The sequence below is a fragment of the Dreissena polymorpha genome, chromosome 1 (genome assembly GCF_020536995.1).
Source record: "Dreissena polymorpha isolate Duluth1 chromosome 1, UMN_Dpol_1.0, whole genome shotgun sequence".
Lineage (NCBI taxonomy): Eukaryota > Metazoa > Mollusca > Bivalvia > Myida > Dreissenidae > Dreissena > Dreissena polymorpha.
In genome coordinates, this window is record NC_068355.1 from 19,314,629 (window position 1) to 19,329,775 (window position 15,147).

At 35.2% G+C, this 15,147-nt stretch overlaps 1 protein-coding gene across 3 annotated transcripts in view; it reads left to right on the forward strand.

Moving 5' to 3' along the window:
* The first annotated feature begins 2,020 nt into the window (after positions 1-2,020).
* Positions 2,021-15,147, forward strand: part of LOC127873152 (ribosomal RNA processing protein 1 homolog A-like) — a 39,864-nt gene continuing 26,737 nt past the window's right edge. For 2 of the 3 annotated variants that reach the window (XM_052416825.1, XM_052416831.1), the window contains exons 1-3: positions 2,021-2,196; positions 12,717-12,799; positions 14,623-14,766. In XM_052416825.1, coding sequence (XP_052272785.1) covers positions 2,070-2,196; positions 12,717-12,799; positions 14,623-14,766 — 354 coding nt within the window. In that variant the 5' untranslated portion in view covers positions 2,021-2,069. The remainder of the gene's footprint in view (positions 2,197-12,716; positions 12,800-14,622; positions 14,767-15,147) is intronic. The other variant, XM_052416822.1, reaches the window with a different exon arrangement.

Consider the following 15,147-nt stretch of genomic DNA (forward strand, 5'->3'; position numbering starts at 1 on the left):
TTTGTACTATTAATTGTTTAAGGAAAGAATCTTTATTGTAAAATATAAAGGCTTATCTAAATTAAATAGAAAAAAACAAGCAAACAAAATCGGATATGGAAATTGGAATGTGTGGGACCAATACAAATTAAACTATTTTAATTTCATTTTACTAATTTCAGGCCAGGCTAATTTGTCAAACATTTGTTTTATTTGTTGTTGACTTTTGAAAAAGAACAAAGTATCTAATAAGTTATTGGTTAAAATGGTATATTTTAATTGCACATCCATAACTAAGAATTATTTTGCAACAAGAATGAACTGTGTATTCATTCAGGGAGTGAACATGACTCTGGTACTTTCTAGACTAGAATTTCCATTAATGACCTGACATATGATTGCAAAATTTATAAAAGAAATTGTTGTACTTGACATGTATTTTCCAAATTGAGATGATTCATTTTTAGATAAATGAATGAAACTCCTTATGCTAATAAAGTGCTGAAATTTTAGTATTTGGTTGCTGCAATACATGCATAGGCATTGCCTTTTAAAATTCCCTTATCTTGTAAACACACGTTTAGTGTCGACAACTTGTCTATGGTACATTAAGTATCATGTGGCAGGTTGCAAACAGAAGTCTGCAAATTTCCAGTTGCTTCAACTGCAATTTCCACTTGCTTCAACTGCTACAAATGCACATGCTTACGTCCATAAATGCATGTATAGGTTTCTGCACAGTGTTATTAGGTAAACCAGAGATCTGTAAAGTTAAACTGACAGATATTCAGGCAAAGCATCAGTGTCAACATCATTAGAATTAGTATTCACTGGATGCATACCAGTGATCCTGACTTACTGCTGTTAATAATGTGTTCTACAAACCCTATGAATATCATTTCAAATTATGTCACATTATATTAAAGCGTCTGTCAGGGAATCAGAGTGGTTGGTTCCCAAGATTCATAACCTGGAGCCCTGCGTTCAATCCTTATTTCCCATACATGTGAGGTTGGTTAGTGGTCAGCATACCTGATAGGTGGAATTTCCTCCAGGTTGTCTGGTATTTCAACTACAGCACAGTGAGAAATAAATAGCTAGAACTTATGGCTGTATTCAAATTCCTCTTAACTTTTGTGAGTCTAGTTAGTTTACTAGGCAGGAGAACGGTACTAGGACACATTCTTGGCCCTCCCACCTCATGATGCACCATGAGGCACGTAAGACCTTTTTCTGATAAAGCACTCCTTATAAATAGAAGATTTTGTGCTGGCGCCTATTGGTTTAGGGTTGAAAACTGTACAAAAGGTGCTCAGTTGGGTGTTGGTTTAAAATTATTTACATTATACTTGCTTACACAGAGACCTTTAAGAAAAATACCTCCCCCACAACACCATGTTCTGAACGAAAGCACACAAAATTACATGTATACATGTATAGTCCTATAAAAGCTTGACGGGCCCTTCCGGAGGTAAGTTGCAACCATGCTGCAACAGTTGTTAATGCATCAAATCAGGGACCTTTATACCTGTTTGTATAGGTCCCTGTTCAAGAGCAGTTTATTCTTACAGGACATCACAAATGTTAAGTTGAAAACTATCAATGTACATGATGTGAAGCTAAATATTAAACCCCCATCATATTTGATAAAAAACTTTGTAGCTGTTCCAGGTCCCATGAATTTATCAGTTTATGGAGAGCTAAAAGTATTGTATGTACTGGGAAAGGCGGTATACGTGTACTGGAGTGACCTAACAATAATACTGAATTCAGATATTATAAGCGATTTCAATTCAAACAATATCTGTTAGGACCAGTGATTCCATTTAATTCTGCGCACCTGTCAATAATACCCGCAAGGGGAGTTAGACAGTATAGATAGATAGATAATTCTTCTTTTATCGTCTTTACTTTCGTTATTTGGTAAATGTTGTGTGTGAAATTAACACACAGCAGATTTACATGACATTAGTGCACACACGATACTCTACTGATAAAGGAATTGGTGTACAAATAATGTGGCGTGTAACCTTCTTTTCTATATTTTTATTACACCATCGTAATTTTCACAAACCGTCCATGTGGGCAAGATGGCAAGTTTCCTGCCAGTAGAGGTAAAATTTGCACAAAGTCTTGCTGACAATGAAAAGAAAAACAGATTTAGAGCCGTTAAGAAGCTGAAAAAGTATCTGCGAGCGAGGTCTTCATCTAATAAAGGTAGGTTGAGTGTCCGTAGTTTGGCATTTGTTTAAAAAAAAAGGCATGTGTTTTCGCGACATAGTCATGATAGTTTCTTACCAACTTGTTTATATCACAGACCAATAATCTATACAAATGCTTAATTAAAAAAAGTAAAATATATAACTTTCAAACTCCCTGTTAGACACTAACTAATCTAAGTAAGGAGTCCTTTGGACTCCCTACTTTAAAAATTTAGTAGTCCGAATAGGAGGTTTTGGGGATTCCGATAATGATGTCACGTTTGCGCATGCTCAAATTTTGGCCGTCAAAACTGCGGCCATTCTGCTATTGTTTGCATTGATGAAGCGCATCGTGATAATGTTACAAACATATTCGCGACCCTTTTAAAGAACAAAAAATACTCAGAAATCAGTGCCTTCCCCAGGAATTTGTTCAGGCGCCCCGGGGGTGGGTTCGGGATGGGTGTCCCCTCCCGACGTTGATTTTTTTTTTATTTAACGTGTCAATTCACGTTCTGTGGTGCGTTATAACTCAAAGAAAAACAGCGTCAAAAGACGTCATTTGGTGCACTATGACTCTTCAAAAAAATCCCCCAGTCATTAAAAAAAATTTTTTTTTATTGTTTAATTGTTTTAAAACTTTTCCGCACAAATAGTAAAATCCCGACTCGAACGATTCCCCAATACATCCGTTTCAACCCGACTCTATTACTGTATACTTACTATTTTTCAAGTTTCTATTTATTACCCGATAATCCCGTTTATTCGTTTTTATCAATCTCTTTCTGGTAAATATTTACGATAAAAGCTTTCAGTTATTTCTTTAACACAAACCTTGCCATTTTTTAAGTGACTTTTTATAGATTTGATGAAATATTGCCTCTGAATATGCGTCAATCCCCTGACCTGTTGTGTGCTTGTTAAAACGCTCAATACACGTCATTTGTATGCAATAGACGCGACGTTGTACATGCTGCATAATTTTCGCGCTCTTTTTAATTGAGAAAAAGATTCGACACAAAATAAATTTGCACTGCTTATTTGAAGCAAAAATATTTAACGTTGCGGTAACATTTACATTCGGAAGTGTGTTTCGGATTAAAAACGCGTTAACATCGACTTACGGTAATGGGTTTCGGATTACAAATTTAATTATTCCCATTTGAGATTTCAACAAATATTAACCGTTGCGTAATAAATTCAACGATAATTTGTTTACACACTTTACGAGTCGAATAAATGTTTTGACGGAATTATGCATGAAATTCACGTTGTCCACGAGGATCACGGCCGGTTGCCATCATCAGTCTTCTAACTATCGATTATCGGACGAAACATTTACAAGTGTGCGTAATTAATTCAACGAAAATTTGTTAAAGCGCATTACGTGTCGAATAAATGTCAAAAAAACGAGGTGAATCAGTTCTATAAATGGACATGTTGAAATATACATGTTCTGGAATTAAATAAATTGTTATCACATAATTGTAACCGCTATAATAATTAATTGTTTACCACTTGCAATTAATTTCTCGTATTAATTATGAGTCATAGGTAACACTTGTTTACAGTAAAAGGTGTGATGATGATGCCCGAAACCGTCTTTAATGTTGTGCACTGTACTAATTACCGGTTTTATATTACTCAAATGGTACAACTATTTGCTAATCAAGCTGCGATAAACTCTTATTTCATGCCCGACGTCAATCAAAAATAATGGTCGATAGTTAACCCCGCCCCCATAAGCATTCGCGTAACCGATTGGACGATGAACTTCACAGTTTGACGACTGGAAAGTTACCAGATACATCCTTGTCAGCATTTAAATGACCGTGTAATGTTAGAATAATCGATACGCGCGTCATGCTATTCTCTTATCAGTGGATTATCCATTACCCCATGTGGTGTTTATAGCGATTACTTGTGAAAGTAGGTACCGAGTGCTCTTTTAAAACAGGGAATATTGATACACTGATAGGGAAACCTAGATTTTTTTGGACAATCTCCACTTTCTTTTACTGAAGAATACACTGATCGGAAAATTTCAAGCGCCCCGGGGACTCTGATTTCGAAATTCAAGCGCCCCGGCAAGGGGCGCTTAAATGGCCTGGGGAAGGCACTGAGAAATTGAAATTATTTCAGATTAAATTGAATCCAATGAACGAACACAAATAAGGACGAAAACAAACAACAAATTGATTGATTTTATGTAATCAACATATCGAAACTGATTTGTCTGTAAAAACTTACCTTGTTACAGATTAACTAAATCCTCTTGATAAATGTTAATGTTTTTTATTTAATTGTTCACACCAACTTTGACACTCTTTGTTTCAGCATTTTAACCCAGTGTTTAATTGCCGCTTTCTTTATCACAAACCAATTATCTCGATATGATCAGATACTGTCCAGACAATTACTAAGAAAACAGTGTGTCATAAACCCAGGGACCTATACTTGTATGACTCTGTATGGGGTCTCTGCATAAACCACATGTGTCTGGTCATTAAACATAATTTATGATACCTCCATGATATATCTCGACATATTAACAGGGTTGTCATTATGGTTGTAAACAAAGGATTATTTTGGAATAGTAACCGATTGGGCCGGGGGTCAAGGGGGAAGCATAGGCCCCCTTGTAGGTCCAGGGCAAGGCCCTGGTAGTGGGGTCAGGGGGGCGAAGCTCCCCGACCGAAAACGAATTCTATACATTTTAGGGACAAAATAATGCTATTCTCAGAGCATAAAAAAGTTAAAATGGGGTCTAAAAAGAATAGAAAATTTTAAGATTTTCACATTTTAAGTATTCTGTACAATGTAAAAACATATTATACATATAATATTGATAGATCTTTGCATGTTCCAATTCTATCCATTACCCGATAATCAAGCATTATTACGATTTCTTTTTTTTCAAAACCAAATTACGGCCAATATTGACGATGAATGTCGTCCGCCATTTAACGCAAATGCATATACAAATTGAATTGTGGGATTGGGGAATTCCCATTGTACATGCGTGAATCACGTGACGCGATTTGAGAGCATTGAGAACCGTTTATATTTAGTAATTACAACAAATCAACGACTCAAATTAAACTGTTACATGTACCTCCTTTCAGAAAATTTTGCGAAAGTGAAAGTTAGTTTCTGAGAATAAAAACGCGTCTTTCTTTAAATTGTACCGAGTACTTGTCATTCCGGATCGTGATATAACTTGTCAGTTCATTCATGCGTGTAGACCTATATGTATGCATAGTTTGGCAATCTCAAAACACGTTATTTACCTATTTATTATATTATTTATGTGTAATGACCATTTGTATAACAAACTGCATTATTTAATTGAAGTATTTTCAAATGCGTTTAATTAAATGTGTTATCCAAAATCATTTTCAGCTTTAATTATTCGCGGAAAATTAAGAAAATTCTAGCAACAGAGACACATTTCTCGTGTTTTTCATGTACAGATGAAAATCATGCCAAAATTAGACTTCATGTATAACATCACGTCATTTTTCCTCGGGGAAAACGTTGACCTTAATATTTAGATGCTGAATAACAACTTCGTAGCGCAGAGGTCGCTAATATCTTTTATTTTGGCAGAAAAGAGCATTTTTTAATATGAGGAAACTTTTCCTCTAACTAAAAAAAAACTAGTTAATTACGTTCTACAGTGCTACATTCGTTGAGATACGGTCAGTAATAATCTGTTAAATGTACAGCTATTTGATACAGTTTCACATGGGGTCGGCGTGTATTCGGCTGCCTGAGCGCTGATTGGTTGACGTGCTTACCAAGAAGTATTTGATTGACAGCTGGAAAAATCAATATTGGCCACTCGCTGAGAAATTCATTGAAAACAGTAGCTCTTAGGCGGAGTTAACGGACTGACTGAATGACCGGGCGTCGCTCTACTATACTACGGTTATTATGCGTGATAAAAACTTCCGATCGCAATTTTAAAGATTCGGGAAAAACAACCGATTTTCTGGCGATTTTAACCGATGAATTCGATCGGCAATCGGTTAATAATGACAACCCTGATTAAGTCAAAACTTAACAGTTGCTTTAATAAAATATTTGAACATATTTAAAAATAGACATTTGTCCGAAATGGATTAACAGATAGGAACTATTAAGTATATATCTTAGCCAGTTTAAAAATAATAATAAAGTGTTTAATAACTATACATTTAAAATATTGTACACATTTATTGCTACACAATTAACGTATTTAACGGGTACCTGCACATGTAAACTCTGCTATAATGTGTAAAGATCGTGCGTTACTGCAGTATTCGAAACATCATCATGAAAACAAGCAATCGCGTTTGGTCATTATAGGGATATAAAATACTTGCGTTAAATAAATTAAATGCGTAGATAATGGTATCATCAAATGCTAGATTTGTATCGCTCATTATCACTACAGACGAGTTTTCAATATACGTGTACATGCAAAGACAGTTCAATTTGCAAAATATGCAGGTGTTTTTTCAATTTGAATGCTTAAATTTATTAATATTTTCTTTCAATGTTAACGAAACAAAAATTCATTCAATGTAAAAGAAAATTAAAAATACATTTCAAGATTGAAATGTATTTAGCTATTTTAGGGCTTTGTTTTATAACTGATTCAATGCACCCCTTACACTAAATTTCAATCGCGGATGAAAAATAACACTCTCCCATCCACACCACTTATATTAATATTCAAATTATTATGTTTTATTATTTTTGAAATATCATTTATTAAATTCTTATTTTAAAAAATAATACGGGTATTTATAGTTTTGTTTTGTGAAATTGTAAGTGTTAAGTCTTCCGACGACCTTTACTCTGATACAATGTAATTGGCCGCGATCAAAAAGTTGACGGCCAATCTATTTTTAGTAACGGAAAACCCCTCTTGTGACGACACACAGAAACCTCCTATAGCTAAAGAAACTTCAGCGTACAGTTTATATAGTATTGACATACCTGTACACTGAAGCCACCCCTGTATCGAAAGTCAACCAGAGTCGTAACATATTTATGTCGCACTATAAATTAAAGAAAGCTCATTTTCTTGGATACATTTTTATGTATATTGGTGAATGAATATAAATGACTGCATCGGGGAATATTTTAAGGTTCAAATCTTTAAAATGCATCTTACAATATATGAAAATACCTCTCATCAGTCTGAAATTCACAATTTTAGGCCATTGTCGCTTTGTCACGTGACAAGTCAGGCCTCGACACTAACGGTGGTCCGGGAACCTGAGTCCCCCAGATTTTGGCGAGGACCACCAGTTCTTTCAAGCTGAGTGGTCATCCGGAAACCCTAAATTTATAGAACCACTTTGTCTTGATTGACCATTTGAATTTTTAAAAGTGTGACAGTCCTACATGTTTCATAGTTTTATATATTTTTGCTACATAATATTTTTAAGAAATTATTAATTTAAACAATAATGCGATTCAGAACAAAGTATTACCGGTCATTACTGACCACATCGGCAGAGTTGCATTCCCAAATTTTAATAATTTTTGTCAAAACATCAAGGTCTACAGGAAGTCTAAGCGTGTTTTCAAAACGCCTAACACTAATGCCACTAATTTTGTCCGGATTTTCTGTTTAATATGTATCCGTGTTCATTATGGGCAGCGCCATTGCGGGATTCCCGCATTGAAATATTAATGGGCGCAATCTAAATAATATCAGTGGGCCATTTGGGCGCATACATAATATTATTGGCGCATTAAAAATTATATCAGTGGGAGATTTTATTATAAAAAACAAAGCGACGGAATCGTACTGAGAATTCTAAACACGGGTCTGCTGAGTTGAAATGTAGGTGGAAAATAACCGTTGCTTGGCTACCGCGGGCGCTCTGTGTTGAATCCTGCACTTCCATTGGTTGATAGATGTCTCCATTGGTTGATAGATGTCACATGTCAGCAAACTGTGTATACGTCATCAGAGGTTGCCCCTACATAATCTTTAAATGGCCCCCTAAATTTATGGCTGATGGGCTATTGGCCCACCAGCAATCTGGCCCAGAATGAACACTGATGTATAAAGTAGAATAACTGTTTAAATAATTAGATTTCTACTTACCGGTATCTTAAAGACTGTAACAATAAAGATACAGCGTGTTTGATTTGAAATTAATTTAGATGAAATGTCAATTAAAAAAATATTCTCCATATAATTTTATTAAATTAGCTACCAAACTTTTAACCAAAATTAAAAGATCGTAATGTTCTCTGTACTTATAACAAGGTGTGTACACATACAAAAATCAATACGTCCTCGCTTTTCATGCGGATGACGTGGCGTTGTACATGTAGCATAATTTTCGCTCGCTTTTTTTGGAACAAAGGATCAACATGAAATACATGAGCACTGTTGATTTGAAGATAGTATTTGTAAACGTCGCGTTAACATTAAAATTCGGAAGTGTGTTTCTGAAAAATTTGTATTATGCTCATTGGATAATTCCAGGGCTCGAATTTAACTTTTTTTTCTACTTGCAAAAAATTGCGAGCAGCTTAAATACCAACTTGCAAAATCAAAAACATTCTCGCAAATTTTGATGGAAACATAACAACCCTTGGACATTAGTTAAACAAAATAAAAGTACTTAACATGTACATGTGTATACACATTTTATTTCTGCAACCATACAAAGATATCAGTTCCTTGGACCAAAACGACCCACATCAGGTTGATTGACCATCCATATCTACAGCAAGTTTTAGTCTTATTTTAAGTTATTTTTCCCTCTAATTCACGGTTTTCGTAGGATTTAAAATCCGCTTTTTTTCTAACTAAACGGTTAACTTTGCTTTATCTTTTGTTTCATGTATATTTTGTGTTATTTCCGTCTGTGGGAATAAAGTGACAAGTTATTTTTCGCTTCAATGCACATGTGTGAATAGTCGACTGTTTCTTTTCCTTTGTACCAATACCATCCGCGTATCTGTATATACCAGTCTACATACAAGGTGCACGCTTACGCATAAGGGTACTTGGGCGTTCTATAAATTGACCTAAGATTTAGCAATCATGACGTCGAGCCGCATATACCTACTCATTTCTTTTCACTATTTATTTACTCGCAAAAAAATACTAGTGGCTTTAAACTTAACTCGGAATCAGTATTTTTTACTCACATTTTGCGAGTGTGCGAGTGTTAATTTCGAGCCCTGATAATTCAACATAACATTCATAGTTGTGTAATGATTTCAATGATTATTTGTTAAAATGCTTTACGTGTCGAAAAATGTTTTATAGTATTATGCATGAAAAGCACAATTTCTACGAGGATTACACCCGGTTGCCATCATCAGTCTCTTAAGTAACTGGCAACGATTTTATCGTGGAGGGATACACCGTAGGGACAGATAAGTGTGGTTGGTATAACAAAGTCAACGAACTGCAATAAACCTCTGAACTAATTGATTGATAGCGACACATAGTTATTCACGCATTTTCTGTCTTCAGTTACTTGGGTCCATGAAACGTGCATTGTGTAAATAATTTCAGGTATTATGATTTTTATAGTGATAAGAGACTCTTCAGCGAAATCTAGTTTAATTTATCAAAATAGCAGAGAAAAAAAACGGCCATGATCGCGTAGATTCAAAGTTCTAGAGTTCCCTTATTACTACACGCAAGAACTGGGACAGGGTGTCGCATAATTGGTGTATTTAAGGTATATTCCTTTTTCGCTATAATATAAACCCTGGGGCTACGTCAGTGTTGCTGGGATCTAATTTATTTGTTGACAGCAGGTACACGCTTTTCACTAGCTACAGTCCATTTTAATTATAGGATATAATGCATGCCTTGGTTTACGTCAGTATGGCCGAAACTCACTAAATTGTTGACAGTTGGTGTACGCTGGTAAATGGATTCAGTCCGTTTAAATTATGAGATCATGACAAGATTACATGGTTTATAGTGGTTTGTTTCTGTGTCGGTGCAATTACCAGATAATAAACACGTCTGTATGTGTTTTTCAACAAATTGGTTTGACCCATTAAGTTGACATGTTTATGTAACGATTCATGTACATGTATATAAGCGATACGTTTTGGACACTAAAAATAAGAAGGATTTAAGACAAAGGAGAAACTCTACAGGTTATTTTCAGAACCCAACCCCAAGTGGGGTGGGGTGGGGTCCTGTCTGGATGGATTTGGACGGATTTTTGTCATGTCTTGGAAACGTTGTTAGTTACTTAGAGAATTATATAGACTTAGAAATATTGCATTAACAATTAATGTAAAGAATCATACGGACTTGGAAACCTTATGTTAACATCTAAATAAAGAGTAAAGAACTAGCCATCAAGTTTATTTATTTGTGTTACTACGCAGGGGTTTTTCAGCACTGTCTGCGCCTCCAGACAACGGAGGCACTCCCAAAGCAAACGGACCCGATCCCAAACCGAAATTATAAAAAAAAATCCCAATTTCCAAAAAAAAAAAAAAAAAAAAAAAAAAAAAAATTTTTTTTTTTTTTTTTTTTTTAAGAATGAAGTGTCTTATAACTTGCGTGACTAACCAGTGTTTGTTTTGGTCAAAAATATTTGCTATAAGGTTTTGACTGTTCAATTCTTATCACAGAGTGTAACTGTAACTGAAAAACAAAACTGCAGTAATTGAATTAACGTTGAACATGCCCAATATTGCATCTGTTTACATGAAGAAGACAAAATAACCAAATAAAAACAAATTTATTTGTTAAACCACTGAATTATTTAAGCATGATTAATTCACAATTTTTTCCCAAATGAGCCGTTTCATCGAAGCAAAAATTCCCAAAATGACCAATTTTGTCGATAAAAAAATTCCCAATTTGGTCAGACTCCTTTTCCCAAAATAGGCAGAAAAACCCCTGCTACGGCACAAGGGAAACAAAATAAATAATTTGGAATGTTTTTTTTTTTGTCGATGTGTTCAAGCAAAATGATGAGTGACATATGTTTTCTGATGTGGAAAAGTTCGGACATTCCGATCTCAAGATACGAAAAATTTAATCAATTTATATTTTTTATAATTATCCCCACGCTTTTTGAAAAAAAGGTGGGGATATTGTGGTTATCTCCTCCGTCCGTCCGTCTGTCTGTCCGTCCGTCCTGGCCACTATCTCCTCCTACACTAAAAGCACTAGAACCTTGAAACTTACACACATGGTAGCTATGAGCATATGTGCGACCCTGCACTATTTGGAATTTTGATCTGACCCCTGGGTCAAAAGTTATAGCGGTTGGGGTGGGGCCGCGTCAGAAATTATCACTCATTTTTTTAGGTTATTTTACATTTACTTCTTTATTTCTCGATCACTTCAAATTGATACTGGACCTCTCTTATGACAATACGGTCAATCTCAACCATGCATGGCCCCATTCCCAACCCTGGGGCGCCCCGCCCACATAGGCCACACCCACCAAAAATTTCCATTTACTATAATTTTTTCATTTCTACACGGATTCACTTCAAATTGATACTGAACTTTTGTTATGACATTAGGGTCAATCTCAACTATGCATGGCCCCAATCCCAACCCTGGGGCGCCCGTCCACATAGGCCACACCCACCAAAAAATTCCATTTACTATAATTTTTTCATTTCTACACGGATTCACTTCAAATTGATACTGAACTTCTCTTATGACATTAGGGTCAATCTCAACTATGCATGGCCCCATTACCAACCCTGGGGCGCCCCGCCCACATAGACCACACCCACCCAAAATTGCCTTTTACTATAATTTCTTCATTTCTACACCGATTCACTTCAAATTGATACTGAACCTCTCTTATGACAATACGGTCAATCTCAACTATGCATGGCCCCATTACCAACCCTGGGGCCCCGCCCACATAGACCACACCCACCCAAAATTGCCTTTTACTATAATTTCTTCTTTTCTACACCGATTCACTTCAAATTGATACTGAACTTCTCTTATGACAATACGGTCAATCTCAACTATGCATGGCACAATTACCAACCCTGGGGCGCCCTGCCCACATATGTCACACCCACCCAAAATTGCCTTTTACTATAACTTCTTCATTTCTACACCAATTCATTTCTAATTGATGATGAACTTCTCTTATGACAATACGGTCAATCTCAGCTATAAATGGCCCCATTACCAACCCTGGGGCACACCTAGGTCAAACATTCGGCGTGGGGATACGCGTCGGCCTCTGCCGCGCCATTTCTAGTTAAAAGATGATTTACAAGACATCCGACGGACTACCTTGACACAAAAACAAGGAGTCCGAGTCCCATTTCTAGGAGTCTCGGACTCCCGTTAGTGTTGAACACTGCCTGCACATGGATATGGTGTGAACAATAGCGAATAACTCGCTTTAAAAAGCAACAAATCCACCAATTAACTGAACAACAACAACCAATACAGTTGTGACTGTCAGAAAGCATATATTATACCATCAAATATGACAAAAAGTTGCTTTATGACAGCTCGTATTCTTTAAATGTTTAATTTCTTTTCTAATGTCTCAGATGGGTTTACCACAGATGACTTACTCAAAATCTGGAAAGGATTGCACTACTGCATGTGGATGCAAGACCAACCTTTGATACAGGTATTTTATTCTCTTACTTAATTCTCATTAAAAAAAGATCTCTCTGCTTTTTGTTTAAAAAAATACAAATTAATAAATTGAATCATTTTAAATTTTAAATAAAATGACAAAATAATTAAGTAAAAAATGATGCTCAATAGTGTTTTATACAGGAAGGAAAAAGGGCGTGGTGCAAAATTTCAAAAAAGGGCACTTTAGCGCGCGACAACCATAAAAAAGGGCACAAATATATCTGTATAGTGACTTAATAACAAGCTTTGTTACACACAAACATTGTATGTATAGTTTTGAGATTTACTGTTGAATAATTAAACCAAAGACCTATAGATATGTTATCTATAGGTCTTTGATTAAACCAACAAAATCCAGAATGTATATTTATTATGTGTTTTATATTTTCATGTAGTAACAAAAAACAAGATTAAACACCATAGGATATATATCTTATACAAACTATAGCTTTTCAAAGAAGTCTTAGAATACTGTTAAATGAGTTACCCTCTTAAACAATTATTTATATTTAAAACGTTACACACATTGCACAAACAAGTTCTTTATATGCATCTTAAATGGAGATTCACAAACACTAACACTTTGTTGAATAGTCAGAAAGTTCTGCGTAATGACATTGTTTTCATGACCACGTGTTGTATTGTGTACATTTTAGTTCGCAAAAAGTGTAACTAGGAACGGCGCCGTACTGTCTTTTGTTCATTGTCAATTAATTCAATAAACGTTAATTGGTCTCCGATATAAACTTGTTTTGCTTACAAAGCAATTTGCATCAATTTCTAATTTACGTTTCGTCGAAAGTGGAATGCCAAAATCGAAAAGCGTACATTGCGCATTCTAAACACGAATGATAAGTGGTACAAGTTCAATATTTTTGTAAAATTCATATCTGTGTTTGCCAATTAACATATTTTGACAAGTTACAAACGGGTCATAATGTTCTTAATTGAGCCAATGGTGCAGGCCTACTACTGTTACAACAATTAACAACTTTTGGCCAAACAGGGTCCAAGACGGGGTATCAACTTCTTTGCCGACATTCACACGTTGTTGTAATCAAAAAAATACAAATTAATAAATTGAATCATTTTAAATTTTAAATAAAATGGCAAAATAATTTAGTAAAATATGATGCTCATTCAACAAGACTATTGTCAAGCAATATAAGTCCTCTACCAGCTCTACCATTGTCAGAAAATCCAGATTTTTTTTAGTATATATTTGTTGCCATAGCAACCAAATTTTTTATTTAAGAACAAAATAAAATAACGTGCATACCGGTAATGTCCATATTGCCATCTATCTATGTTTCAAGTTTCATGAAAAAATATTAAGAACTTTAAAAATTATTGCAGGATCCAGAAAACCACCATTTTCAGCAGTATGTCTAGTCTATTTGTTGCCATAGCAACCATAATTTTTTATGTCTGAACGAAATGAAATGACTTGCATAACGTTCATATTGCCATCTAACCATGTTTCAAGTTTCATGAAAAAAATATTAAGAACTGTAAAAGTTATCGCAGGATCCAGAAAGACCACCATTTTCAGCAGTATTTCTAGTCTATTTGTTGCCATAGCAACTAATTTTTGACGTAGGAATGTAATGAAATGACGTGCATAATGTCCATATTGCCATCTATCCATGTTCCGAGTTTCATGAAAAAATATTAAGAACTTTTAAAGTTATCGCAGGATCTAGAAAAGTGTGACAGACGGACGGACGGAGACAAAACCATAAGTCCCCTCCGGTGAAACCAGTAGGGGACTAATAATCAAAGGCAGATATAATCTTTTATTTTCTTTTTCAGGAAGAACTTAGTGTTACCCTTTCTCAGATGGTTCATGAACTGGCATCAGTTGAGGCCAAAATGCTATTTATCAAGGTGTTCTTCATAACTGAGGCTCGCGAATGGAGCGCCATTGACGTCTGGAGGATCGATAAGTTTATGATGGTCAGTTAAACTAAAATGAGTCATGCTCAGGACAATGGTGTTTAGTGAATGTGCTTCAAGTGTCATCACAGTATCCTGTGAATTTTGCACAGGCTAATCAGGGACTATGCTTTTTTTGCTTTTGATGATATTTTTCATTTAAAGAAAGTCTCTTAGAAATAAATACATGTACATGTACACAGGTTATGCGGAAAGTTTTGTTCTTGATTAGCCTCTGCGGACTGCAGACAAAATTTAAGCAGCACTTCATGATATATATTTCTTAAAAGCAGTTTAATGTGCACTTATTAACAATTGGAATGCTTTTATGTATAATCATAATGTTTCATTTTTTCCAATATGTTTGTCGGGTTTTTACTCCAATCCAAAAGCCACTGGCTA